Below are 26,748 nucleotides of genomic sequence, written 5' to 3' on the forward strand. Positions count from 1 at the left end.
ATATATCAATGGGAAATAAGGTGGAATTAAACCATTTTTGGTTTATCATAATTACCAAAATGATCTTTATTATATCATCACATTTACTATTTGGTTATATCATCACATTTACTATTTGGGGGTATTAGGATACAATTAGTTTAGAATAACCTGCCAGAGATATAAAAAAACATTGTTTATAATTATATACAAATATTCCTCATTAACACCCCTGTGTTGAAATAACATTCTCTCTCAAGAGGGGACAAAAATATACCCATTCTCTTCTTTTTGGATCATAATCACTGTCATTGCGAGCCATTCTTATTGATAGGAATATTCAATTCTCCTTCATGTGTCATTGGGCAGAAAACAGGGTATGTACCATTGCACTAGTGTAGCTTTTTAAGACTTATTAATGTGCTCATCTCTGTAGTATTTAATTATGTAATTCTAAAAAAAGTATGCATACACATACAAGATAGAAAGGTAGCATTCTGTTCATTCCTTGTTTACTTTTCAAATTGTATTTGTTACAACTGACATACTGTAGATTGTTGCCTTGAGCAGAAATTTTTTTTTTTTTTTTTTTTTTTGGAGACTGGTTTTCACTCCCATTGCCCGGGCTGGGGCACCATCACAGCTCACTGCAGCCTCGACTTCTCAGGCTCAGGTGATTCTCCCACCTCAGCCTCCTGAGTAACTGGGACAACAGGTGTATGCCACCACGCACAGTTTTGTGGTTTTTTGATTTTTGTTTTTGTATTTTTGTAGAGACGGGGTCTTGCCATGTTCTCCAGGCTGGTCTTGAACTCCTGGACTCAAGAGATACACCTGCCTTGTCCTCTCAAAATGCTGGCATTATAGGCATGAGCCACTGTGCCCAGCCAGAGCAGACATTTTAAACCTAAGTATTTTTAATAGTTGGAAAGCAATAAACTGGAAAATGTGGGAAATTTAAGTGAAAGTTTAGGACTTATTCATTGTCCCTCAAGACTCTTGTCCATATATCTCATTCAGTTTTTATGCTTCTCATGTGTCTTTTGTATTTTAAATTTTATGGCATGGCTTTTTACATCTGAACAAAAACTTTAAACTTTTTAGCTACTAATTGAAAGGTTTGTTAGTTCCATGAGTACAGAATTTTTATTCACAGGAGTAGGGATCCTCTCTGTAAAACATCACATTATATAATAAAGAATAGGATTATTGAACATATAAGCAAGCATAATCTACTGGGAGGGAAAGAATTGACTTTTCTAGATGAAATAATGTACTGGAGTAAACAGTTATTTTTTTAACTAGCAGTTCAACAGAATCTTATTAACTCAGTAGCATATATCAAGCAATCTAGCGTACACATTTATTCCCAGTCCTTTCCTTTTAGTAAATTTATTCTTCTCAGAGATGAGACAGGTTAAGGGCAGGAATCCCCTCAACTCCTTACTCTTAACTGCTATACTTCCTCAGCCTTCCTGTATTGTAGGAAAAGAATGAGGCATCTTTCTTCTTTTTTAGGTAACCATTCCCTCTCTGTTTTGATCTCATGCTTTCCTGTTTGTTCTGGATCCTTGCTATATCACATATTCTCTCTTTTGGATCTTTAGTCTCTATACTAGCTTTTTTCTTTCAGTTCTTACAGTTATTCAATTTTTTAAAAAGTTGCTCCCTTAACTTTCTCTCCTCTAGAGTCCTTTTTTTCCCTCTTCTTCATTCCTTCTTATCTAAATTTCTTCAAAGAATGGTCAGATTCTGTCTTCATGTCTCATTCACTGTACCTTCCACTGCAGTTCCTCTTTAACTTCCTCTTTGCCACTGAAATTGTATTTACTAAGTCACAAAGAAATTGTTACAACATTCACAGAATACTTTTTCTTTGATATTTCCACTGCAGCAAGAATTTGTTTTGTACATTTACTTCATGACTGTATTCTCTCCTGTTTCTCCTCTTTTTATTTTCTTTGTCTATCTGCATAACATGGCTCCCAGTGATCACCACTGCCTGGGACTCACACTGTAAGTTCTCCTGGAGCGAGGGCTGGACCTAGTGATTTGGCTCTCATAAAACAAAATATTGTGAAAGTGATGGAATTTCCCTTCTGCAATTAGGTCATGAAAGACTGTAACTTTTGTCTTGCTGACATTCTCTCTCTGTGGCTCTTCTGTGTGCTTCTCTTTTGAAGCATGTTGGAGATGCCTTTTTGGGAAGTAACTGCGAGAAGTCTGCAGACAACTACCAGCAAGGAACTGCGGTCCTCATTCAGACAACCCTTGAGGAACTAGATGAACCTGGAAGTAGATCCTACCCTTGTTGAGCCTTGAGAGAACTACAGCACAGCTGACACCTTGACTGCAGTCTCAAAATAGTAAAAGCCACTAGCCTTGATAGCGTAACATAATAATTCTTGTGCACAATATTGAAGGATGAGGTTAAAATACAGCAAAAGTGAAGTTAAGTCTAAAAGTGCTATTAAGCAGTTGCTTTCAACTTAATCCTGTTTTTAGTTGAGCTTTTAAAAGTGGAGCTAGAATTTCAGCTTGAATTTCACTTGTTTCCTATCATTTCTCTTCATATTATTAGTGGTGGTAAAAGTTAATAAAATAGCTGAAAAATAGACCATGGTCAGATTTGAAGGAGGATGCATACAAATCGTAATACAATAACAGATCATAAACTACTAGAACCTGCATAAGTCAGGTATATCTTAAAGGGATTCTAATCATGTTCATTAAGGAATAGTTAACAATGGTAGACAATATTCATAGACTTAGATAGTAGTGTCAACAAAATAATGATTGTCTATTATAAGCATTAACTCTTCTGCAGTATAGTGTGTTTTAGTCTTTTTGTTTGTAGACTTCTGGTCAGATCATTAAGCCATTTTCAATTTTAAAAATATTTTAGAAGAAAAATCTCAGTTTTGGTCACATTATGTATTTTTATGTTTTATTAACAGCTTTTACCGTTTTGTTCTGGAACCAGAACTGATGTCAGGGGCTAATGACGTTTCTTCTCTGGGACCAGTGGCAAAATTTTTGGATATTCCTGAATCACCCCTCCTAACCCTCAACATGATTACTCCAGAAGGCTGGTTGGTTGAAACAGTACACAGCAACTGTGACCTTGATAATATTCACTTAAAGGATGTAAGTTATTGTGTATAGTCGTATAAAGAGAGAGAAACAGGATAAATTCTTATCAGCTATTACAGTTGTAGCAAGTGAGCGATCATACTATGAATGTTTACCAGAATATTCTTTTTTATATTCTAGGTCCTGATCCAGTCTTTCCTTTGATTTTTAGGTTTTTCTCATTTCCAAATTCAGCTTCTCTGGTTTTCCAAGTTCCTAGGTGTCTTTACCTTTTTTCTTTCTTTCTTTTTGCCTCAGACTACTTACTTACAAAGATACTTCTCTAAGATGAGCAATGTCAAAAATATGGAGAGAAACACTTGGCAGCTTAGTACTACACCATTAAGTACTTATTTTGCTCTTGAAGTTTAGTTTTTAACTCAGAGAGCAAATTTCACCCAAAACTGTTTCATTGTTGTTGGTTTTGTTTTTTTTGTTTGTTTGCTTTTGTTTTTTGTTTTTTTGTTTTGCCTTATAGCTCATAGCCAGAGAAAGTAGTCCTAACTAGATTAGGGTAGAAAGTAGGAAACAAAATTTGCGGTATACTGCAGGCCAGGTATACCTCCTTCTCATCACCCCCTATATGACCCTTGTCTAGTGAGTAGTCAGAATTCTCTGCCTCAGCTGTTGTGATTCACAGCACAGAAAGAAAGTACTAAACTGAGTCTTTTAAACATTGAATTTAGAATGAGAAAAGGAATTCAGAAACCACAAAAAAGGGAAGCATTTTAGAAGAATTTAAGATATGTGTGTTGGTCTGTTTTCACACTACTATAAAGAACTGTCTGAGACTGGGTAATTTAAGAAGAAAAGAGGCTTAATTAACTCATAGTTTCGCATGGCTAGGGAGGCAGGCCTCCAGAAACAATCATGGCATCATGGTGGAAGGGGAAGCCAGGCCCCGCTCACGTGACAGCAGGAGTGTGAGGGGAGTGCCACACACTTTTACATTATCAGACCTCATGAGTACTCACTACCATGAGAACAGCAAGGGGGAAATCTGCCCCCATGATCCAGTCACTTCCCACCAAGCCCCTCCCCTGACACGTGGGGATTACAGTTAGACGTGAGATCTGGGTGGGTACACAGAGCCAAACCATATCACTTGGTATCCAGAAAATGAGGAAAAAATACTTCCTTCTCCTCATTGTCATCCCTCTGACCTATTTCCAACTCTTTGTGTCTGATACCTCCTATAGAATATAGCCATTGCCCTGACCGAAGCATAAACATTTACCTGTAATAATTTGGTTAAGATTGTTTATAATGTTTATGTCTCATGATTATGCATTACCTTTTGCCTAAAGATTTTCCTTCTAGGAAAGTTTATTGTGATCCACTCGTGTGTGGATTCTGTGGGATCCTAAATCACTTTTCTGTAACATACTCCCCATCACTCCCAGCTGAACCCACCTAAAAACCTAAAACTCAGTCATAACCATCTTCTAATATCAGTCCTTCAAATTTAGAGAAAAAGCAGCAAACTAATATCATTAATGAGAAAAAGTTAACAAATGAATCTTACAAGAAGTGAAAAAAAAAATCGCTGTGTTTTCCATGATCAGTCAGATCTCTTAACAGAGTCTGGAATTCTTCATAAAGAGAGTGCGGCAATATACTCAATAAGGTAACTTTTAAACACCCTATCCAAAAGTGTGAAGTGTTTGTAGTGGGAGAAATTAGTACAGCTTAGGAAAGATTTTAAATTGTCTGCTGGTGAAAATTTCAGCAGCTATTCAACAGCTGATGGAGATTAACTAAAACTTTTTTTTGTAGTGAGTGTCAAATCTAATAGCGTCTTTTTAGAAGGTGTTCAGATGAACACTAGCTCTGACTCTGAAGTTAGAAGACTAGGATGAAGGAAAATTTCCTGTGTTTTCATAGTTTAGGTGAATAAACAAAAGGAGATTATAAATTCTAGCATCTGTAAAAGTTAACTACACCTCAGGCTCATCTTTTTCATTGTGTGCTATACATACTTAAAATATTCTGCAACCATCCTGGAAAAATAACAAAGGCATTTGGTATAGTAGAAAGGATTTTTAGACAAAGGGGAAAAGTGTGTACACCCTGGCAAAAATGAGACTAACAGTGAGATATTTACCACCATATACTAACTTGTGCAAATAATCCTGGTTACACCTAATTCCCAAACACTATATAAACACCTGGAAAAACTTGATCTGGGAAAATTCTCCCTTGGCAAGACTTTGTTCACATGATTGTCACTACATTGACATTATTGCACAACCAGCATTAATTCCATAATTAAAGGTGACAAAAATGATTAAGAAAGCTAGGCCAGGCACAGTGGCTCACACCTGTAATCCCAGCACTTTGGGAGGCCAAGGCGGGTGGATCATGAGGTCAGGAGTTTGAGACCAGCCTGACCAACATAGTGAAGCCCCGTTTCTACTAAAAATACAAAAATTAGCCAGGCATGGTGGTGCACGCCTGTAATCCCAGCTACTCAGGAGGCTGAGCAGGAGAATTACTTGAATCCGGGAGGTGGAGGTTACAGTGAGCCAAGATTGTGCCACAGCACTCCAGCCTGGGTGACAGAGCGAGATTCTGTCTCAAAAAAAAAAAAAAAAAAAAAAAAGCTAAAAGTGAGACAGCTATTCTCAGCAATTATTGTTAGAACTGCATCCAAAGACTCTCTAATTATATTTTATCACAGCATATGTCTGAAAGATATCAAAACACCTGAAACAACAATGGTGCTTACCAAGGGAAGAGAAGATGCAAAAAATAAAAGATTGCTAACAGGAAATAGGATGTGACTCTGTTAAAGAGAATTCGCAGAAAAATGCATTAACCCCTCTGAAACAAATAATTTTGATATCTGTTTTATTCATATTTATTGATATATTCATTACAAATATAATTGTGAAAGAATCTCTGTTTGATTGCCAGAGATATGGTATAGATCCTAAATAATGCTATATTATAAATTAGATGAACACAGTTCATCTTGGGCTCAGTTTATTCTCTCAGTGCATAATATATGAAATTTATATCTCTCATGATCAAACGCTTAAAAAATTTGGGAAAAGGTCACATTTGCAGTGAAGAGTTCTGTCCCTTCTGCAAAACTTAGAAATTTAAACCAAACCTTAACTAACTTGGAAATCTATATATCAGAATAGTTGTACTTTAGAAGTCTCCCTTAATCCACAAGGAATTTGTTCTAAGATACCCCGACCCACTCAGTGGATACCTGAAAACACACAGAGTACCTAACCTTATATACATTGTTTTGTTTTTTTTTGTTTTGTTTTGAGACAGAGGCTTGCTCTTTGTCACCCAGACTGGAGTGCAGTGGTGCGATCTCAGCTCACTGCAAGCTCCGCCTCCCGGGTCCGCGCCATTTTCCTGCCTCAGCTGCTGTCCCCGCCCCGCCCAGTAGCTGGGACTGCAGGCGCCCACCACCACACGTGGCTTATTCTTTGTATTTTTAGTAGAGACCACCGTGTTAGCCGGGATGGTCTTGATCTCCTGACCGCGTGATGCACCCACCTCAGCCTTCCAAAGTGCTGGGAATACAGTCGTGAACCACTGCGCCCGGCCATGTTTTGTTTTTTTTATATACATACCTACCTATGATAAGATTTAATTCGTAAATTAGGTACAGTAGAGATTAACCTTAATAACTAATAATAAATAGAGCAATTATAAAAGTAGGTCATCATCCTCTTGTGCTTTGGGGTCACTAAGTGAAATAAGGGTTCCTTGAACACAAGCACTGTCATGCGAGATTTTATTACAATACTCAGTGCACAGTTTAAAACTTATGAGTTGTTTATTTCTGGAATTTTTCATGTATTTTTGGACCATGGTTGACTGAGGGTAACTGAAACTGTACAAAGAGAAACCACAGATAAAGGAAGACTACTGTACCTTACATGCCTCAAGCCACCTAATTATCTAAAACGAATTCCTTACTTTAACTCTTTCTTGGATTTTTGCCCAGAGTCCTGAATAGTTTCTTAAAGTTCAGACTGCACTAAAGTCATTAAGTTCAGCCTTCACATGCCTTAAGATAAGATTCAAGAATAAGCTGTACTGTCATTTATCCATCTCCACTATCAGATAGCTTGTCAGAGTTCAGATCACAGATCAAGATATGTGTTATGGCTTTGCTATTAATAACTTGGGAAAATGTGTCTGCAGTTACACAAAATCACATTCAATGGCAACAAAAATACTAGATTAACGTATTTACAGACAATTGTTAACAAACCCAAATGTTAATGTCTATTATTAAACTTAAGCTTTTCTTAAAGGAAGACACTTAGCTATTCAGCCACAGAAGAATAATACAATTAATATCCTATTAGAAAAATTAATATGTTCCTTGGACACAGGGAGGGGAACATCACAGGCCGGGACTTGTTGCGGGGCGGAGGGGCTAGGGGAAGGAATAGCATTAGGAGAAATACCTAATGTAGATAACAGGTTGATGGGTGCAGCAAACCACCAGGACATGTGTATACCTATGTAACAAACCTGCACATTCTGCATATGTACCCCAGAACTTAAAGTATAATAAAAAAAAGAAAAATTAATACATTTTCAAGGATATATTTGAAAGGTATTAAATTTATGTCTGTATCAACAATTAATATTTAGAACAGAAAATAAAAATATAAATGGAAGATTGAAACATGTCAAAAAAGATCACTAACTTTCATATTTTTGCTAAAAGTGAACTTTGTGGCCAGGCGCGGTGGCTCACACCTATAATCTCAGCACTTTGGGATGCCAAGATCACTTGAAGGCAGGATTCGAGATCCATCTGGCCAACGTGGTAAAACCCCATCTTTACTAAAACTACAAAAAATTAGCTGGAAGTGGTGGCCTGTTCCTGTAATCCCAGCTACTCGGGAGGCTGAGGTGGGAGAATCGCTTAAGCCTAGGAGATGGGTGTTGCAGTGAGCCAAGATCGTGCCACTGTACTCCAGCCTGGGTGACAGAGTGAGACCCTGTCTCAAACAAACAAATAAATAAATAAATGAGTTTTGAAAATTGGAACTAATTTAACTTAAATCACCTCTATGAAAACTTAAAATATTCACTAGAACTCTTTGGAAAAGGAATTGGCTGTGTTTTTATGTTGTGGTTTGAATAAGTCAACAGAATTGAAGTCTGTTATATAAATCTATAGGAACAAGATAAATTTTCACATTAATAAATTATAAAATTAAGAAGATACTATTATTCACAAACTGGGTAAGTGTATTTAGACTCTTCCCTAGTACCTAATTCATAATAAAATAATTGAGCTTTACTTTACAGTCACTTTGGTGTATAGCTTCCTTGTCTGTAAAGTGAGGGTGTTGAACTACATGATCTCTACAATCTTTTTCTAATTTTTAACATTCTCATATTATTCTGAGACTATCCCATGAAAATCTTTCCAGTCAAGTAAATTGCTGTAAAGACTCTGGATATAGGTTAATAAATTATGTAAAGTTCATCCCTAGAATAGTAATTCAACAACAAATTCAGAATTCAGCTAAAGTTGTTGAAACAAATACTGTCTTCAGAGAAGTTACTTAATTTTTGTTCTTAAAACCAGTAAAATAAGAACAGGAATCAAGAAAGAAATGCCGTAGACTGGGCACAGTGGCTCACGCCTGTAATCCCAGCACTTTGGGAGTCCGAGGCGGGCGGATCACAAGGTCAGGAGATCAAGACCATCCTGGCTAACACGGTGAAACCGTGTCTCTACTAAAAAAATACAAAAAAATTAGCCAGGTGTGGTGGTGGGCACCTGTAGTCCCAGTTACTTGGGAGGCTGAGGCAGGAGAATGGCGTGAACCCGGGAGGCAGAGCTTGCAGTGAGCCGAGCTGGTGCTACCGCACTCCAGACTGGGCGAGAGTGGGAGACTCCATCTGAAAAAAAAAAAAAAAAAAAGAAATGCTATAAACAAATATTGTAATTATTATTTCTGAGATAATTGCAGTCAAGGAAAACAACTATACAATACAGAATATATCCAAATACTCTATCCTAAACACACTAAACAATAGTGTTGAAAACCTAATATGGTGAAATAAGATTAAATATAGGCAATATCACTGTCTTTAACCTTAACAGAATTCTCAATTTGTGAAAATCACTTACTGTTTGATTTATTTTCATGTTTAGTTATGCTAGTCATATGAAGTAGAGAAAAAGCTTTATCTTGAAAATATTTATCATAACATTTGCAACAGAGAAAAATCCAGAAACAACTGGAATGTCCAGCCATTTTAAAAGATGTTTATAGAGACAGAGACATGCTCTTAGAAAACCATGTTTAATGAAAAGGCAGGTTACTTATAAAAAATTTTATGAAGACAAGAAATAGAAATCAGTGTGTTGATGTTTATATTAGTATTTATTCTGTTGAGGTGCATTCTGTTTTTTCTTCTTTCCACTTGCGAAGTGGAAAATTAATTTTTATTAATTTTTTAAAATTAACTTTAAAAATGAATTATATTGATCAATTTATAATTAGTTGATTATAGACATTTTTTTAATTACAGGAAAGCCGATAGATAGTAAGTTAGCTTTCTTGCTAAGTCTGAAGTGGTAGCTTCAGGACAATAGCAAACTGAAGCAGATTCTTTAAGGAATTTCCCATCTAAATCTAATGTTCATGTCTTTCCTGCTTGGTTATACTGGTGCATATATCATGAGGTTCCGGTAAAGCTAATGTCATGAAAAAGAAAAAGTTTATCATAAGCTTTTTGTCTTGAAGAAATCAATTCAATTCATAAATTCACTGATGTGTAAAAGACAGACTTGAAGTTACCCACCAAAATACATTGGCCAGTATTAAAATAATCACATTTATTTTTTTTCAAAATTTTGTTTTATGAGTTTTACTAACACCAAAAACAATGACATACTTCCTCCACAGACTGAGAAAACTGTTACAGCAGAATATGAACTAGAATACTTACTCCTCGAAGGACATTGCTTTGATAAAGTGACAGAACAGCCTCCTCGGGGTCTGCAGTTCACACTAGGCACAAAAAATAAACCAGTTGTGGTTGATACAATAGTGATGGCCAATCATGTAAGTATTATTTAATTGATGATATTTAATTTGATGTTTTGGTGAAATTCTCTGTTTTCCTAAGAGTAAAATGAAATAATATTTATTCTGCTGTTGCTGAACAGTTTGCAGAAAACAAAATTAAATCTTTGAATAAGATAAACAAAAATGGGGAAAATCATACTTTCGTAATATTCTTTTAACAGGTTATTGTAAAATCTCTTTACTTGGAATTGATTTATAGAATTTATTCATTCTACAGTTAGTAAATACTTTCTTGGATCATTTGTGTATTCATGAACAATTAGATGGTTTTTAGTCGTATTACTCAATGATTATTTTTTTCTCATCTTAAAAGGGGTATTTTCAATTAAAAGCAAACCCAGGTGCTTGGATACTGAGGTTACACCAAGGAAAATCTGAAGATATTTATCAAATAATTGGGTGAGTTATGCGGACTGCTTTTAAATTTTTACACATAAATATGTTTTTAGTGTAATACAACCAAGATCATCAAAACAACAATTAAAATGTTAAGATTGGCCTGACGCAGTGGCTCAAGTCTATAATCCGAACACTTTGGTAGGCCGAGGCAGGCAGATCACTGGAGGCCAGGAGTTGACCTGCCTGACCAACATGGCAAAACCCCGTCTCTACTAAAAATACAAAAATTTGCGAGGCATGGTGGTATACACCTGTAACTTCAGCTATTTGGGAGACTGAGGCCCAAGAATTACTTGAACCTGGGAGGCGGAGGTTACAGTGAGCGGAGACTGCACCACTGCACTCCAACCTGGGACAGAGAGCAAGACTCTGTCTCAACAACAACAACAAAAAAAGGGTTAGGTCTGAATATCAGCAAGAGAGCAAAATAAGACATTCCGGTGCTCATACCCATGCAGAAACATCAATTTGAACAACTATGCACTCCACACATGAAACTACCTTAATAAAAACTAAGGAACGAGGTGAGCTATTACAACAGTGCAGTGTAGCACAGAAATAAGAAAGACACATTGAACAGTGTAGAAAGGATAATTTTACATTACATACATCACTCCTTTCTCAACCTGATTCAGCACAACTGGAGAGATACCCACTAGGGGGAAGGAGAGGGAAGTGAGCACCAGACTTTGTCCTGGACCCCAAAACCATGCCCACCCCAATAAAACCCAAAGCCAAGTAGGCCCCATAGCCCCAACTTAATGCTGGTACCAGAAGATTCAGCTGCCGGATCCTGTAGCCCCAAGCTCCAAATCTGCCTGGTAGGTTCAGTTTCCAAGCCTGCCCAACCACGAGGCCTACCCCAGAAGCCCTAAGCTGTTGCCCAGCCCCAATGCCAGGCCAGCACCCACAAATTCAGGCTCTTAGACTTTTCCCTCTGCCAGCATAATTGATATATTGATCATTTAATGACAATATAGTATACATTATATCTTATATAACAACACCATTATCCTTGGGTCATATTCAATTTGGAATTGGTTTTTTGCACAAAAATTTTCCTGTTCATCAGTAGAAAGCAGGGATCATCACACTTTTTTGGTAAGGAGCCAAAGTAAGTAAGTAATGTTCATTTGAGAGCACGTATGGTCTTTGTCAAAATTGTTTTTTTAACAATCATTTTAAAGTGTAAAAATAATTTTTAGCTTAGGGCTATTAAAAAAATACACCATAAACCTGATTTGGTTTACTGGCCATAGTTTGCCAACTCTTGATAAAGTCTTTTTTATACCCTTAATAAATATCTCTAGATTTCATTGCTTTCAATAAATACTTATTGAGCATCTTTTATTATACCACACATTGTGCTCAACAAAGATAATATAGGAGTAGGGGTTACTGTATCTTTTTTTCACCACTCTTTCCCTTTTATACTGTGCCTAGCTCATAGTGTCAGTTAATAAATGTGCTTAATGGCTTATGCACACGGAGCCAGGGATGCTTAGTTCTATTGTAGTGGTGGGTAGGAGGAAGTCAGTATTGACATTAGAGATGATAGAGATGATCTAGAGTTTTGAAGAATTAATAGGAAGTTACTAGTCATACCACAGATGGAACCTTCCAGGTGGTGAGTAGACATGCACATCTCTCATCTAAAACTCTTAGGGCCATATGTGTTTTAGAATTTAGAAGTTTTTAGTTTGGAAAGTTAATACAGTACACATGTCATATATTATGACATATATCCCAGCAGGATCTGAGAAAGCCCTTTATTAAGCATAATTTTTATTGCAGAATGTGTTAATATTCATACTAAAAGGGTTTATGTAAATGACTGAAAAAGAGAATGAAAAGACAATCCACAGACTGGGAGAAAATCTTTGCAAAGCATATGTCTGACAAAGAACTTATATACAGAATATATAAAGACTATCAGAACTCACTATGAGAACAAATAACCCAACAAAAAATGTGCAAAAGGCTTGAACAGACACTCTACCAAAGAAGATATATGGATAAGTACAGAATATATTTAACATTGTTTGTTATTAAGAAAATCTACATTAAAACCACAAGATATGCCATTAAAATGACTAACTTTATAAAAAGAATGATGATATCAAGTGTTGGTGAGGCTATGGAGTAACAGGAGCTGTTTTTCACTTCCATTGGGTATGTAGAATGGTACAACCACTTTTGAACAATTTGACAGTTCCTAGAAACTTTAAATTTACACTTAGGCTAGGCATGGTAGTTCACACTTGTAATCCTAGCACTTTGGGAGGCCAAGGTGGGAGGACTGCTTGAGCCCAGGAGTTTGAGACCAATCTGGGCAACATAACAAAACCTACCTCTACATAAAATAAAAAAAGTAGTCAGGCACAGTAGCACACACTTGTAGTCCTAGTTACTTGGAAGGCTGAGATGGGAGGATCAGTTGAGCCCACGAGGTGACAACTGCAGTGAGCCATGATCATGCCACTGCACTCCAGACTGGGCAACAGAGTGAGACCCTGTCTCAAGAAGAAGGAGGAGGAGAAGGAAGGGGATGGAGAGAAAGGGGAGAGGAGGGGAGAAGAAGAATTTGCTTTCTGTGGTTTCTCTCACCCATGGTTAACCATAGTCCGAAAATATTAAGTGGGAAATTCCAGAATAAACCCTACGTTTTAAATTATGCACTGCTGAGTAGTGTGATAACCTCTCACACCATCCTGCTCTGTTCCACCTGGAAAATCATTCCTTTGTCAGGTGTCTGCCCATGAGTCACTTAATAGCATTCTCAGTTATGAGATCAACTGTCATGGGATCACAGTGCTTGTATTCAGGTAACCCTTGTTTTACTTAATGACCACAAAGGGCAAGAGTATTTTGCCTAATTTATAAATTAAACATTATAGACATATGTGTATAGGAAAAACATACATTTAGGGTTTGCTACTATCCATGGTTTCATACATCCCCTAGGTGTCTTCGAATCTATCCCCTGTGAATAAATGGGGGTTACTGTACTACTGCATGTCTCCTTTTATAAGTTATAAAACACTAGATAATACAAACTATAGTGACAGAAATCACTTGGTGAGGTGGAATAAGCAGGCAAAAATAAGGGGGAGTATTGGAGACAGCAGTTGAACAATGCTGTTTGGAGAACCCCCAGCCAAATTGAGTTCCAGTACTGGAGTGGCTGGTGACCTTGCCCTAATGAGGAATGAAAGGCAGCTGGATGTGAGTGTTTACTGTGTGCCTTTCATGGGACACTTCATTTACCTGGTGGATGGTCTAATTCATAGTTGTCTGACCCCAGACCCAGGCTCCCTCACACAGGAAACTTGTTGGTACTGACAGAGGCCTGTGTGGCTCTTGTCTGACCCATGTCCAGTTTATGCTTGCCTGACCATCATGGTGACACTTAGAACCCAACCTTGTGTTTTTCCCAGCATCTCCAAGAAAACCCGGTCCGGGATAGTCCCTGGCTCTTCCGATGGGTGATGCAAACTTAATACACCACCACAATAAGAAATAAGTTCAAAGATTTATTACTTATAAATCTTGGGCAGGAAGGGCCCCATTTCTAGGTCACATGAGGCAAGAATGAAGAGGAGTCAGGCAGAGAGAAAGAGAGCATGCACACAACTAACAGTATATATAAGGGAATAGAGCACGGGTCACTTTTGGTCTGTTTGAAGGGAAGGCAGGACAACAGAAGCCCAGTTTGCGAGGCAGGAAGGGTGCCTCTAAGTTCTTATCTTTGGCTACCAGCTAGACCCATTTGGGTATGATATTCTAATGCCTAGGCAGCAACCCATGCTACCTTGGTGTGTCATTCCCATTACAGATACACAGTTCCTACCCTCCCAAAACTCATTCCAGTAGAAAAGATAGTCAAGAAAATGAGTGACTATTATATATTCTAAGTGCTATGAAAGAGTGCTATGGTAGTATAGAAAATGAGTAAAATAGACTGTAACATTTATATTGACCCTTATAAAAGCCATGGTTTCAAGATATAATTTTAAGAAGCATTCATGCTTTGTTTCAGCTTTTTAAATTTTGTGCAAACTACATTGCCAGGAACTCAGTGTTTCTATATCTGCCACTACTGTTTCACCATTATGTTTTGCAAAGGGAGAAACCCTTTATTTGAATTGTAAGTCAAATCCCTTCTGTACCACCAACTATCTGTATGATCTTGTATAAGTTTCTTTGCTATTTGTAGTCTTTATTTCCTCGTTACAAAAGGGAATAATCCTACCTCCCTTATGGGGTTTTGCTAAGGACTAAATGAGAAAATCATCATAGAATATTGAGTAAATGTCCATTTCCTCTCCACTTATTCCTTCTTTACAAATACAGTTATACAATAGCACATGTATTATGTAAAACTAAAACTATACATGATTTAGTTTCTATTTTATCTTCTTTACTATTATTGTTTATCATACACAGTTCATAAAGATGTTTTAGAGAGAAAATAGTTCTTGATGTTATATTTGAAGTACCACTAACATATTAGTGAAAATTGTTTTTTCTCATTCACAGACAACTTTTGGCAGTAGAAATAACTAACAAATTTGTTTGTATTACTTATAAACAATAAAACCATATACTTAGTCATAATTTAATTCTACATACAATTAATGTTACTAGCTATCCAAAATAGAAAAAAAATACATGTTACTGTATAATAAAAAGTCTAACGAGGTCAATATAAAATATGACGAAAACTGATGTTGTTTATCCTAAGGTTTATGTTTTAATTCTAATTGATATTAACTTTAAAATTAGGAAAAATATTCCTGAAACCTGCTAAAAATCTAAGCTAAAATAATATTAATATGAGTTTCTAAGTTCAGATTTTAAAGCTATGACTAAATTATTTGATATTTTTAAATTTGGCTTTCCACTTCTGAGGCATAATGCCCACAGTGTGTTCTTTCTGTGTCTGTCAATCTTTTTATAGTCTTTAACTGCAGATTATTTGTGTATACTCAGTATTGGCTGTTACTTACCTTGAATACAAAAAGTCTCAAAATTATTCTCCTTTATTTCTTTGTAGTTCTACCAAAATTAGACAAATGCTGCTCAGATTTTTCTAATTGTAGACAATACTTTATGCACCTTCAATGCCAAATTACTGTGCTAGACTTCTCACTTGAAATCTTTAGAAAAATCTTTTCTGCCAAAGTAATACTTGTAATTAATTTTAGTTTGGTACCTTTGAGACTGAACTGTTTCTCCTATGTTTTATACAGGAGGAAGGAGAGAGATGTTAAACAAGGCTTTCCGTTCTTTCTCTGCAGGTACTTGAGTTGGTCCACCGTAACTTTGCTGGTTCTGTAGTAGTTAAAACTCACTCTCTGTGGACTGTTAAAAGTTCTCTATTGCTGTACTTCACTCTCTAGTTTCCTGGTTCTGTTGGTGTGGTCTCCTCGTACCTCCTGTTTGCCATCTTGGCAGGACACATGACTACCCAATCGTAACAACAAACCAAATCGCTCTCCTTCTTGGCTGCATCTGATCTGTAGAAATACTTACACATCAGTTGCCCAACAAACTCTAGTTCAGACCAGTTGCAGAGGCAATAAGCACTCTCCTGACTTCTCAATTAAAGCAATTAATCAGTCCTCAAATATCCAGTCCTGCTCCATGGTACACTTTTAACTTTCCCACACATGAGTCCTCTCTGCATCCCAGCTTCAGAATATGTATTGCAAAGTGTTTTCTCCTTAAAGTGTCTACCTTACTGAGTTTAGAATGAGAAGGCAATACTCTTCCCCTTCCATCCTCACAGGGTGTAGTGGTGGAGACTCACAATCTGGCAACAGCTCTCTGTAAGGAAACTCTTCTGCCTTCATCTCACACAATCGCTTTTCTGAACATTTGTATATGCTTAATCTCTCTGAGGAGCAATCTGCATATTGTGAGGGTATTGAGAATGGATGACTATGCATACTCACTTCGGTGTCTGGTAGCTATCTCATTGGTATTTCAGTGGAAGCATTCTAGCATCCTTTTACCCTTACCCCCAATATTCTATTTAGTTCTTTGCTATCATATTATCATTAGTTAAATGTAAATTTTAATGAATTCACTATTGATCACAGTTTGTATATGTCTATTAATTTTCACATTCATTTTATGTTTAGATGGTGTCTTAGGCCATTTTTTGCTGCTGTAACAGAATACCTGTGACTGGGCAATTTATAATGAACAGAAATTTATTGGTTCATAGTTCTGGAAGGTTGGAAAGATTGAGGGACAGCATCTGGCAGAAGCCTTCTTGCTGCATTGCCCTATGGCAGAAGGCAGAAGTACAAGAGAGAGCAAGAGAGGGCCAAACTTGGCCTTTTGTGATAGCACCACTTCCACCCAATGAAGGTGGAGCCTCATCACCTATAATTGCCTGTTAAGGATCCCACCTCTTAATACTGTCGCAGTGGCAATACAGTTTCAACATGAGTTTTGGAGGGGAGGGACATTCAAATCGTAGCAGATGGCTGACTTCACATTATCACAGAAGTATTTAACGCAAGCAATCGGATGCTTTTACATTGTGTTAGAAAGGATTGGTGGAGCAAGCTCTCCAGGAGGGCTGGATCCTAGGAATGCTTGAGAACAAAGCCAAGGAACTGACCAACCAGAAAGAGCTGCTACTTTCCCATCATCAGAAGTGAGAGAAAGTTAGAAGCTGCTGCCAGCAACACATCAACTGGCCTTTGGTACCCAGAAAACTAAGCAATTACACACTGGAACACTGATGTAGAAAACCTCAATGTCTCCATGACTATGCTTGACAAAAGAAGCTAGGCAAGCGTCAGCACATTGCCCCACTCACTTCTAAGTTCCAAATAATATGCAAATGTATCTATCTGTTTAGCAGAATCTAATTATCAACCAAAACCTTAGCTGCAAAAGAGTTGAGTAACAACAACAAACAAAAATGGGTGTAGCTTTCTAACTCCTGCAGTGTAAAAGATGACATGTTGCCTGCCATATCATAATATACAACACCTTTCCACAAATAAGTTTTTTCAGAGACATTAGTAGTGTACCCTCAAATGTTTAAAACTTTGAGGTAGTCCTCAAAGGTTTAAAAATTTCTTTTGCAGTTCCATATGAATTATAACTTTCCTAAGTATTGAATAACAGCATTATAATTTTATTCAGAATGCTTGAAACAAGGCTTCATCATTGTTTCTTACCAGTTAGTGTTTTGGATGAAAAATATGAGGCCAATCTGATTTACATTTCTTCTCTGAAAATATAAATGATTTTTAGAATTTCAGGAGGCATATGTATGAGTGCTCTTTTTTATTAATCATGCTTTCTGACACATAGTGAATTCTTTCATTTTGAAGTAAATGGATTTTACTGAGATTCAGTATTCTCTTGAATCTCATTGAGAATATGAATTATTTGAATGCTTCCCTTTTTTCTGCATTAATGCCTTATCAATGAAGTCTATTTCCTCTGACTGCTTAGCTTGTTGCCTTCATTTACGCTGCTCATTTTCCTCATGTATCCAGAGGTTTCAAGTGCTTGGCATTGTAGGTAAAGGTCTGATAGTACAGTGGTGAAGGGCTAGACTATCTAAACTAATTTGGATCTAGGATAATAATTGTACTTTCCTCAAAGGATGGTTGTGTGGATTAAGCGAGTGAGCATCTATGAAGTGCTTAAAACAGTGCCTGAAATAAAATGAGAACTCATCACCATTACTACCTCTGCTACCTGATGGAAATGGAAAAAGATCTGCTTTAGAATTTGTCTAGGTCTAGCTGTAGTGCTATGCTAGCTGGCTTTATACTCTGGGTCTCAGTGGACAGGGGATTAAATGTCTAAAGTTGCCACTGCCCTTGAGCAGTGTTTGTGACTGTAAGCAGCTGAAAGTTTTTAAGAAATTTGACAATATTTCTACAATACAAGTGAGATCCTTTTTTTTTTTTTTTTTTTTGCGGCAGGGTCTCTCTTGCCCAGACAGAAGTGCAATAGCACAATCACGGCTCACAGTTCACTGGAGCCTCAATCTGCCAATCTCAAGCAATCGTCCTACTTCAGCCTCCTAACTAGCTGGCCACCACAGGCACTGGCCACCACACCCAGTGGCCACTACACAGCTAATTTTTAAAAAATTTTTGCAGAAACGAGGTCTTACTGTGTTGCCCAGGCTGGTCTCAAACTCCTGGACTCAAGTGATTCTCCCACCCCAGCCTCCCAAAGTGCTGGGATTACAGGCATAAGCCATCACACCTAGCTTCTTTCTGTTTTCTAGTAGTGATTGTTGGACAGAGTTCTGCCTGTTACTTTGGTTTAACCACCTGAACTCGGGAATTGGGAGTAAGAGAAAGTCAAAGACATGTCAGTCATGATAGTGCTAGACTCCCCAGGTGTTCATTTTGGAAAAATACTAAAAGTATATATTATATATAACAACTCAAAAGTAGCTACTGATTTGACATCTGATTACTTCCCCTTCAACAAAATTCAACTTTATTGTAAATATGATAGAATTTTTTAGTCCATACTATAGTGAGAATGGTTTGAAAAAATAATTTTGGAGCACAATTGCCGTATTTGTTTAAGCAATTTTGAAAAAGGGAGAAAAAACTGCATTATATGTAATACAAAATGGAAACATTCAAGTGATGCAGATGGACATCATAGACACATTTTCAGTCTCATTAGTTTAACAATGTATTTCAAATTTTGGCATTTGAAAATGACTGATGGATATTAAAAAGTTAGATAGTGTAGAACTCCGTTGATATATAAACAACTTTGAAGTGTAAAAAATTGTAATTATCATTGCAATATATCAGGGATATGGAAGATTTTAGTTTTGTGATAGTCTTGGTATATAACAGCAAAGATAAGCCGTAATTTGAACGTTCAGAGTGATTGGGTAGTGTTGAATTTAATGAGTTACTTTTGTACAATTTTAATGTGTACTAAGTTAAAATTTATTGGATAATTTTGAAAACTACAGCATATTATAGTATATCTTAATTGACTATAGAAACAGAAGAACATGATATATGCACTAGTGATTTTGGACTTATGTTTATTGCAAAATGAGTTTATTCTGTTATTTCTGACATCATAATTGTATGTCCTTAAATTAATTATGGACACATTTTTCTACTTTTAGGCATGAAGGAACTGACTCTCAAGCAGACCTAGAAGATATCATTGTTGTATTAAACAGCTTCAAAAGCAAGATACTGGAAGTAAAAGTATGTGGGGCAGAGGTTTTTATAGGCTTTGTTCTTAATATTAAGAATTATCTTCTTTGTTTTTTAATTAATTGATTTATTTTACAACTAACTTTACAATTTTACAACCTAAAATGTTATATTTGAACTCCAGCAGTAAAAAAAAGAAGAGGATTTAGTTCACAAAGGAAAACAGAACTTGAAGATAGAAGAGAAGGATTTTTTTTTACATTATGATAACTGTGAATATATCTACTAAATCTATCTGTAGCCAAATAATGTTACAAATTGGACTCTAGAGATGAGATCAGGAACATGCACTGAAAAATTAGTTCTAAAAAGAGAAGGTGATGTTTTTTAAAGAGGGAGAGAAAGGGAGTTTTTAATGATAGCAGATTTTTTTTTGGACCAACCCTCCTGCTTAAAACTAGTGAAAATATTAGATACAAGTTTTTAAAAATCTTAAAAACAATGAGGAACTGATAATCAGATAATAAGGATAATAAGGAAACACAAAACCAAAATTAAAGGGAAAATAAGAGTCTAGTGAAATAAGCAAGCACAGAAACTTCTCTTGACCCAAGGAAGCTACTGTTGTCCTGGGAACATTTTTCTGTCCTGTCACACTTTAAACTACCATTTTTATTTATTTTGATGGGTTAGGGAACAAAAATTAAAACCCAGAAACCCAAATAAAATAATCTATTAGAAGACCGTCTCTACAATAAACTAGCTCTATTTTCAGGCTAAGGATGAAACATAAAAAATTATTCCTCATATTCTTTTCGCCCAAATTTGTGTCAGCTAAGTAGGCCAGGGAATCCTGAACCTTGAATTGGTACTAAAATCTTTCCAGATTGATAGGATATAGAGGTGTCTAGAAGAGACATCCATAAATCTATGGAATAAGATTACAATAGCCTAAGCTGCAAATCAAATTTTTCTGGTATAAAGGCCAACTCATAGTCAAAGTTAACCAACCAACAAAACCAGCAGAAACAGAAAACCGATACACAAAGACTCAAGATATTAGAATTATTAGAATAACCTCTGAAACAACTGTACTTTTTTTAAAGAAATTAAAGATGAGTTTGAAAATAATTGCAGGGAACGTGAAACTATAAAACATGTATATCAGATTTTTTTAAAGTAGAACTTTGGAAACTGAGTAATACAATACCAAAATTAATAATTCAGTAGATAGCTTTAACATGCCTTAAGAGAAAATTAGCAAGTTGGGAGATAGGCCAGAAAAAGTATACCGAATGCAACAGAGACAGGAAAAAAAGAAAATATAGTAGAGAGCATTCACACACACACACACACACACACACACACATATGCTAGTGTGAAAGTCTAAGATTACCAGTAGTGGATTTAAAACTGGCTCTGCCACTCACTAGCTATGTGACCTTGGACGGATTACTTAATCTCTTTCTGTCTTATTTCCTCATCTGTAAAATAGGGTTGACAATGGAATATACCTTACAGGACGGTTATGAAGATAAGATAAAGCACTTTATGAATATTTGTTGGATAAATAAAATTAACCTAAATGGAATTTCAAAGATAATTAAAGAATGGAGTACAAGTAACATTTGAAGCAATAATGACTAAGAATTTTTATGAATTGATGAAAGATACCAATTACAAATATTCTACAACCTACCCATACCTAGGTCTTTTAGTAGTTTGTTTTTGTTTTTGTTTTTGTGTTGAGACAGAGTCTCACTCTGTTGCTCACCCTGGAGTGCAGTGGCCCGATATTGGCTTACTGCAGCCTCCATCTCCCAAGGTCAAGTGATCCTCCTGCCTCAGCCTCCTGAGTAACTGGGACCACAGGCATGTGCTACCACGCCTGGCTAATTTTTGTGTTTGCGTGTATTTTTTGTATTTTTAGTAGAGGTGGGGTTTCACTATGTTGGCCAGGCTGGTCTTAAACTCTTGACCTCGAGTGATCCACCCACCTCAGCCTCCCAGAGTGCTGGGATTACAGGCATGAGCTACCACGCCCGACCACCTTCAGTTTGTTTTCTAATAACACAGTTTTATCGCCTAACCATCTGTTTCTCAGAATTACAGTAAAAAGATAGAAAAACAGGAGAAAAGATAAGCAACATAGAGGATCAGCCCATGAAATCCAATAGCCTGCTAAGAGGAATTCTAGAAACAACAGAGAAGATGGAGGAGGGAAAGTGTCCTAAAGCTGAGAGAGAAAAATGTTCATGTCAAAAGAGTCCACAAATTATGAAGTAGGATGAATGAAAATGGCCCATACAAGATTATAATAGCTACTAAGAAGGAAAAGTGCGTAACTGCAATAGAATGACAGCACTAGTATCAAAATTTCATTTTCAAAATACTTAGCTGTTAAAAGACAGCAAAATCTTTCAGTGTTTTGAGGAAAATTATTTCGAACCCAAGATTGTGTATCTAGCCAAATTCTTAATCAAATGTGAAGGTAAAAAGTTAGTTTCTGAAGTATGAAGATTTAGAAAAATTATTTTTCATACACCTTCTTGGAGACATTTGGCAGTACAATGAAGATGAAAATCAAGATCAAGAAAGAAGATCAGTCGTTCAAGAAATGGTGAAACTAATCTGTAAACCAATGTAAAGAAAATCTAGAAAGAAACAGTTAATTGTTGAACTTTAAGAAAAGTGTCTTCAGGTAGACAAGAATTCCAGACAATTAGATAACATGAGTAATAAACTGGAAAAGATTATGTCTGTGATAAAGAAGACATATTTGTATATCTCCCCACAAGAAAAAGTAAGGACCATGAAATTCCAGGAAAAAATAGTTCTCTGCTGGTGGAATGTAAGAAAGGAAAATTAATCTGAACCAGCAAGAGTCTCCTGGGAGTGGCATGGTGACCATAGGAGGAAACTATAACTATGCTGTACTATACTAAAACCATAACTGCACAGAGGAAATAGAGTTTTAGTAGATTTTCCGACTCTTCAATGGTTAATTTTTACACTGTCATAATGAACACTTTTTACTGATTTTCAAGTTTTAGAATCACCATAGCAAAATGCAACAGACACAGTTATGTTTACTGAACTAAATGTAAATGTTATCAGTATTTACAAATGCTAAAGTCAAGGTTTAACTAATATAAGTTGGGAGGTAGAAGGAAATCATAGAAATAGTAGTGTCCTTATAAACAGATTATACCCGAGAAACTGTTGGGATTGTGGGAATAAAAAAAGAGATTTAGATACTATTTAAAATGACAAAAAATACTCAGTAGAAGAACTGAAGATAAACATATTACTACCAAAATTTCCAGACAAATAGGGAAAGGGAAGGATGACAATAAGTGAGCTATTCATCTGTCATCACAAAGAGTAAATAATGTCTAAACTCTGAATTCAGAAATACTAGTAGATAATGCCTAAAGCTGATAAATTAGTAAACACAAGTGCAAGCACATTATTTAGCAATATGGAAGTAACCACCGAAGAAACTGAACAAAGAGGTTGAATTGATAGTTGAAGACCAGATTGTTTACAACGTTGTGCTAAGATATTGCCTGTCTTTGGTTACTGCAACTGTCAATCTTAGATTTCTATGGGTAATCTCGCCCAGTATGTTTCACTTTCTAACCATACAGCACGATATTAAAGCAGCCAAATTCTAATCTTTTTGCCTTGCTATCTAGGTGAAAAAAGAAACAGGCAAAATTAAGGAAGATATCCTTACTGATGAAGATGAAAAAACAAAAGGAATGTGGGATTCCATTAAAAGGTAATTACTAATGAATATTTTAACACATCGCTAGATTGATCCAGAAGTCTAGTATGTGGAAGTTCCACAGGCAGTGAAAATTTAAGTAAAGCAAAGGTCCTCTAATCTAGGAGGGATAAGATAAATACATAAATGTTACTACTATGTACAAGATAGGAAACTAGAGCTGTAAGACAGATGAAAATAAAATACTGGACAAACCAATGGAGAAAAATTATACATCCACTTACAAGGAACCTCAGGAAATACTCCTTGACGAAGTGTGTGGCAAAGATCTGTTTTAAAGGACAAGACAGGATTTCAAAAGTTAAAGACTGAGTGAAGGCGGTTACATGAAGGCAAAAAGATTGGATATGTTCCTCAAAGAAAAGAAAGTAGCCTAGCTAGCTGCAACTTGAAAATAATAGGGACTGTTTATATTAGATTGATACCTATACTGTTTTATTGTTAGTTTAAAAAGGAACACAGGCCAGGCGTTGTGACTCACACCTATAATCCTAACACTTTGAGAGGTGATGACAGGAGGATTGCTTGAGCCCAGGAGTTCAAGGCTAGCCTGGGCAACATAGTGAGACCCTGTGTCTACAAAAAGTTTAAAAATTATCTAGTCACAGTGGCATGTATCTGTAGTTCCAGTTACTCAGAAGGCTGAGGTGGGAGGATTGCTTGAGTCTGGGAGGTCAAAGCTGCACTAAGTCAAGATTGCAACACTGCACTCCAGCCTAGGTGACAGAGTGAGACCCTGTCTCGAAAAACAAACCTACATAAGGAATATATCGACAGATATCTAAAGAATCCAGGAGTATACCTGGCATTGGCCATTGGGTGATGTGGTGTGGATACAGTCTTTCTCCATCTCTTAGGTCTACTCTTTCTGTGTCTCCTCCATTTTAAGATAGACTTTTAAAATTAAAAGTTTACTATTTCCAGTGGAAGGAAAATGCCTCTTTCCAAACAGTTCCAGTAAAAGTTCCAAGGCTGATTCATGGGTCCAACTATAGCTATGTGTCCCAAACTGAACTGATTTCTGTGACTCTGATAACCAAGCGTGAGTCATACGCCTACTTCTAGAACTGGTGGGAAGGCCTGTCCCACCTAAACCTCATAGGATGAGATGGGAGGAGGAATGATTCCCCCTGAAATACCAGGTTGTTACTAGAAGGGGAACAGGTGTTCGGTGAGCAAAAACAAAAGCTGTCTCCTGTAGATGCATGTTGTAAAGAACTTTGAATGTCCATTTTAGAGATTTGAACCCTATGTGAGCTATGATGGCAAACCATTAATCATTTTGATCAAAGATAAGAAATAGAAATGTTAGCCAAAATAGATTCACCAACTTAAACATATTTGGTTATACTAGTCAAAAACACTTCCATCATTTTGGATTTTGCCCAGTTTAAGCCTCTTTTTCTATAGTTGACTCCTTGTTTGGTAAGAAAAATAATGTTACTATCACAGTGTGTGCTTTGAACAAGTTACTGATAAAGGATCGAGGCCACTCATTGAGATGATTTAGAGGGTAGGTATGTTTGACAGGGGATAATGGAATAGAATCTGAACAATTTTAAGAGTATCCATCTAAGAGCTTCCATTAAAATTAGAAGGTAGAGATAAGAATGATTGAAGATAACTGTTTAATTATGGTATAGCCACTTGCTATATAAAAAGGATACCAAAAACGAAATATAGCCGCTTGCTATATAAAAAGGATACAAAAAACAAAATGCTTTGTTAGAAACAGAGATGGTAAGTTTTTGGGACGTTAACTGCTCCAGATACATAGTATTGTGTGTCTTATGATGCTTTGACTTTTTTCGTCTTACTTTTAGTTCTAACTTAGAATGATTATTTTTTCTTGCCACTGAATCAACTTCTTTTCTTATTTGGGAGATTACAAGATTTGAAAAATGCTTCTGTCTATAACAATCTATATTTTGCAAAATACCTTTAATGATGACTGTAAGTTTACCAAATTTTATTCATTCTAAATATCTGTTTATATAAAAATACTTCAAAATGTTTAGGAAGAAAAAGATGAATTTGTACTTTATGAATACTGTAAATAAAAGATTCAGTCATTTTTGTATATGAAATGGGCCTATACAAAAATGAAATGGAGGTGGTCTAACTCCAAAAATGTAATGAAAATGACAACTGGGCCCAGATGACGCTACCATGATATAAACTAGGGAGTAGACATGGCTCCCTAGTGCTTTCTTTGTCATGGAAATCATCCACAGTACCAAGAGGGTATTCCATACCCTGCGTGGAGGAGAAAATCTGCTTGGTCAGAGGAGCTCCAAATTGTAGATGGTGGTTTAAAAATATTTTAGCGTTGGTGAGCCCCATCAGCAGCACTCAGACACCTACCCTGTTACCACATACATTCTTGCTGTGCTATAGTTCCACACTTCCGTATTCTGTTCCTTCCCTCATTATTGGCCTGTTTAAGGTTTCAGTACACTAGATATGGCCATGTCAAGCTGTAATTCATTCTTTGTTCCGAAAACAACCTTTGGCAACTCACAGAAATTAAAAAATAACAGCCCATTCACCTAGAGACAATATAATTATATTCCATATTGCAAATTTAAAAAAAAGCTCATAAAGCTTCAAATGATATTGTCAAATATTTTAATATTAGTTTGTAAATATTATAGTGTTTATAGCTTAACTATTTTGAAATACATTTCTATATTTATTGCTTATATTTAGTATTTAGGCATACAATGTTTCCATATGTATGTTTAAGAAATGTCAATTACTTTTTTATTCCAAGTTTCACAATAAGGTTGCATAAAGAAGAAAAAAAGGAAAAAGATGTCCTAAACATTTTTTCAGTTGCTTCTGGTCATTTATATGAACGTTTTTTAAGGTAGGTATATTTTTTAACTTTATATTTTGAAGAAGAAATATTTACATGGTTCAAATTTCAAAAAAAGTAAAGGAATATACACTGGGGGGAAAAAAAATTCCCGCCTCTGTTTCCTTGATATGCAGTTCCTTTTCTCACAGGAAACCCATAGTATTATTTTTACATCCTGCTAAAGAGATACACACACACACGTAAATATATATATGTGTGTATATTTATTTATTTATTTATTTCAGTTTTTTAAGTCCTTTTACCCAAATAGTAACAAAGAGCATACTGATTTACACCTTGCTTTTTTTTTTT

At 36.1% G+C, this 26,748-nt stretch overlaps 1 protein-coding gene across 1 annotated transcript in view; it reads left to right on the forward strand.

The window, feature by feature from the left end:
- The window catches only part of LOC105536160 (UDP-glucose:glycoprotein glucosyltransferase 2), a 159,990-nt gene that overhangs the window by 54,219 nt on the left and 79,023 nt on the right, over positions 1-26,748 (forward strand). Inside the window, exons 13-18 of the mRNA XM_011975435.1 lie at positions 2,937-3,126; positions 10,023-10,181; positions 10,519-10,604; positions 19,753-19,837; positions 23,485-23,570; positions 26,350-26,445. Coding sequence (XP_011830825.1) covers positions 2,937-3,126; positions 10,023-10,181; positions 10,519-10,604; positions 19,753-19,837; positions 23,485-23,570; positions 26,350-26,445 — 702 coding nt within the window. The remainder of the gene's footprint in view (positions 1-2,936; positions 3,127-10,022; positions 10,182-10,518; positions 10,605-19,752; positions 19,838-23,484; positions 23,571-26,349; positions 26,446-26,748) is intronic.

Source organism: Mandrillus leucophaeus, unplaced genomic scaffold, assembly GCF_000951045.1.
Source record: "Mandrillus leucophaeus isolate KB7577 unplaced genomic scaffold, Mleu.le_1.0 Scaffold1559, whole genome shotgun sequence".
Taxonomy (NCBI): Eukaryota; Metazoa; Chordata; class Mammalia; order Primates; family Cercopithecidae; genus Mandrillus; species Mandrillus leucophaeus.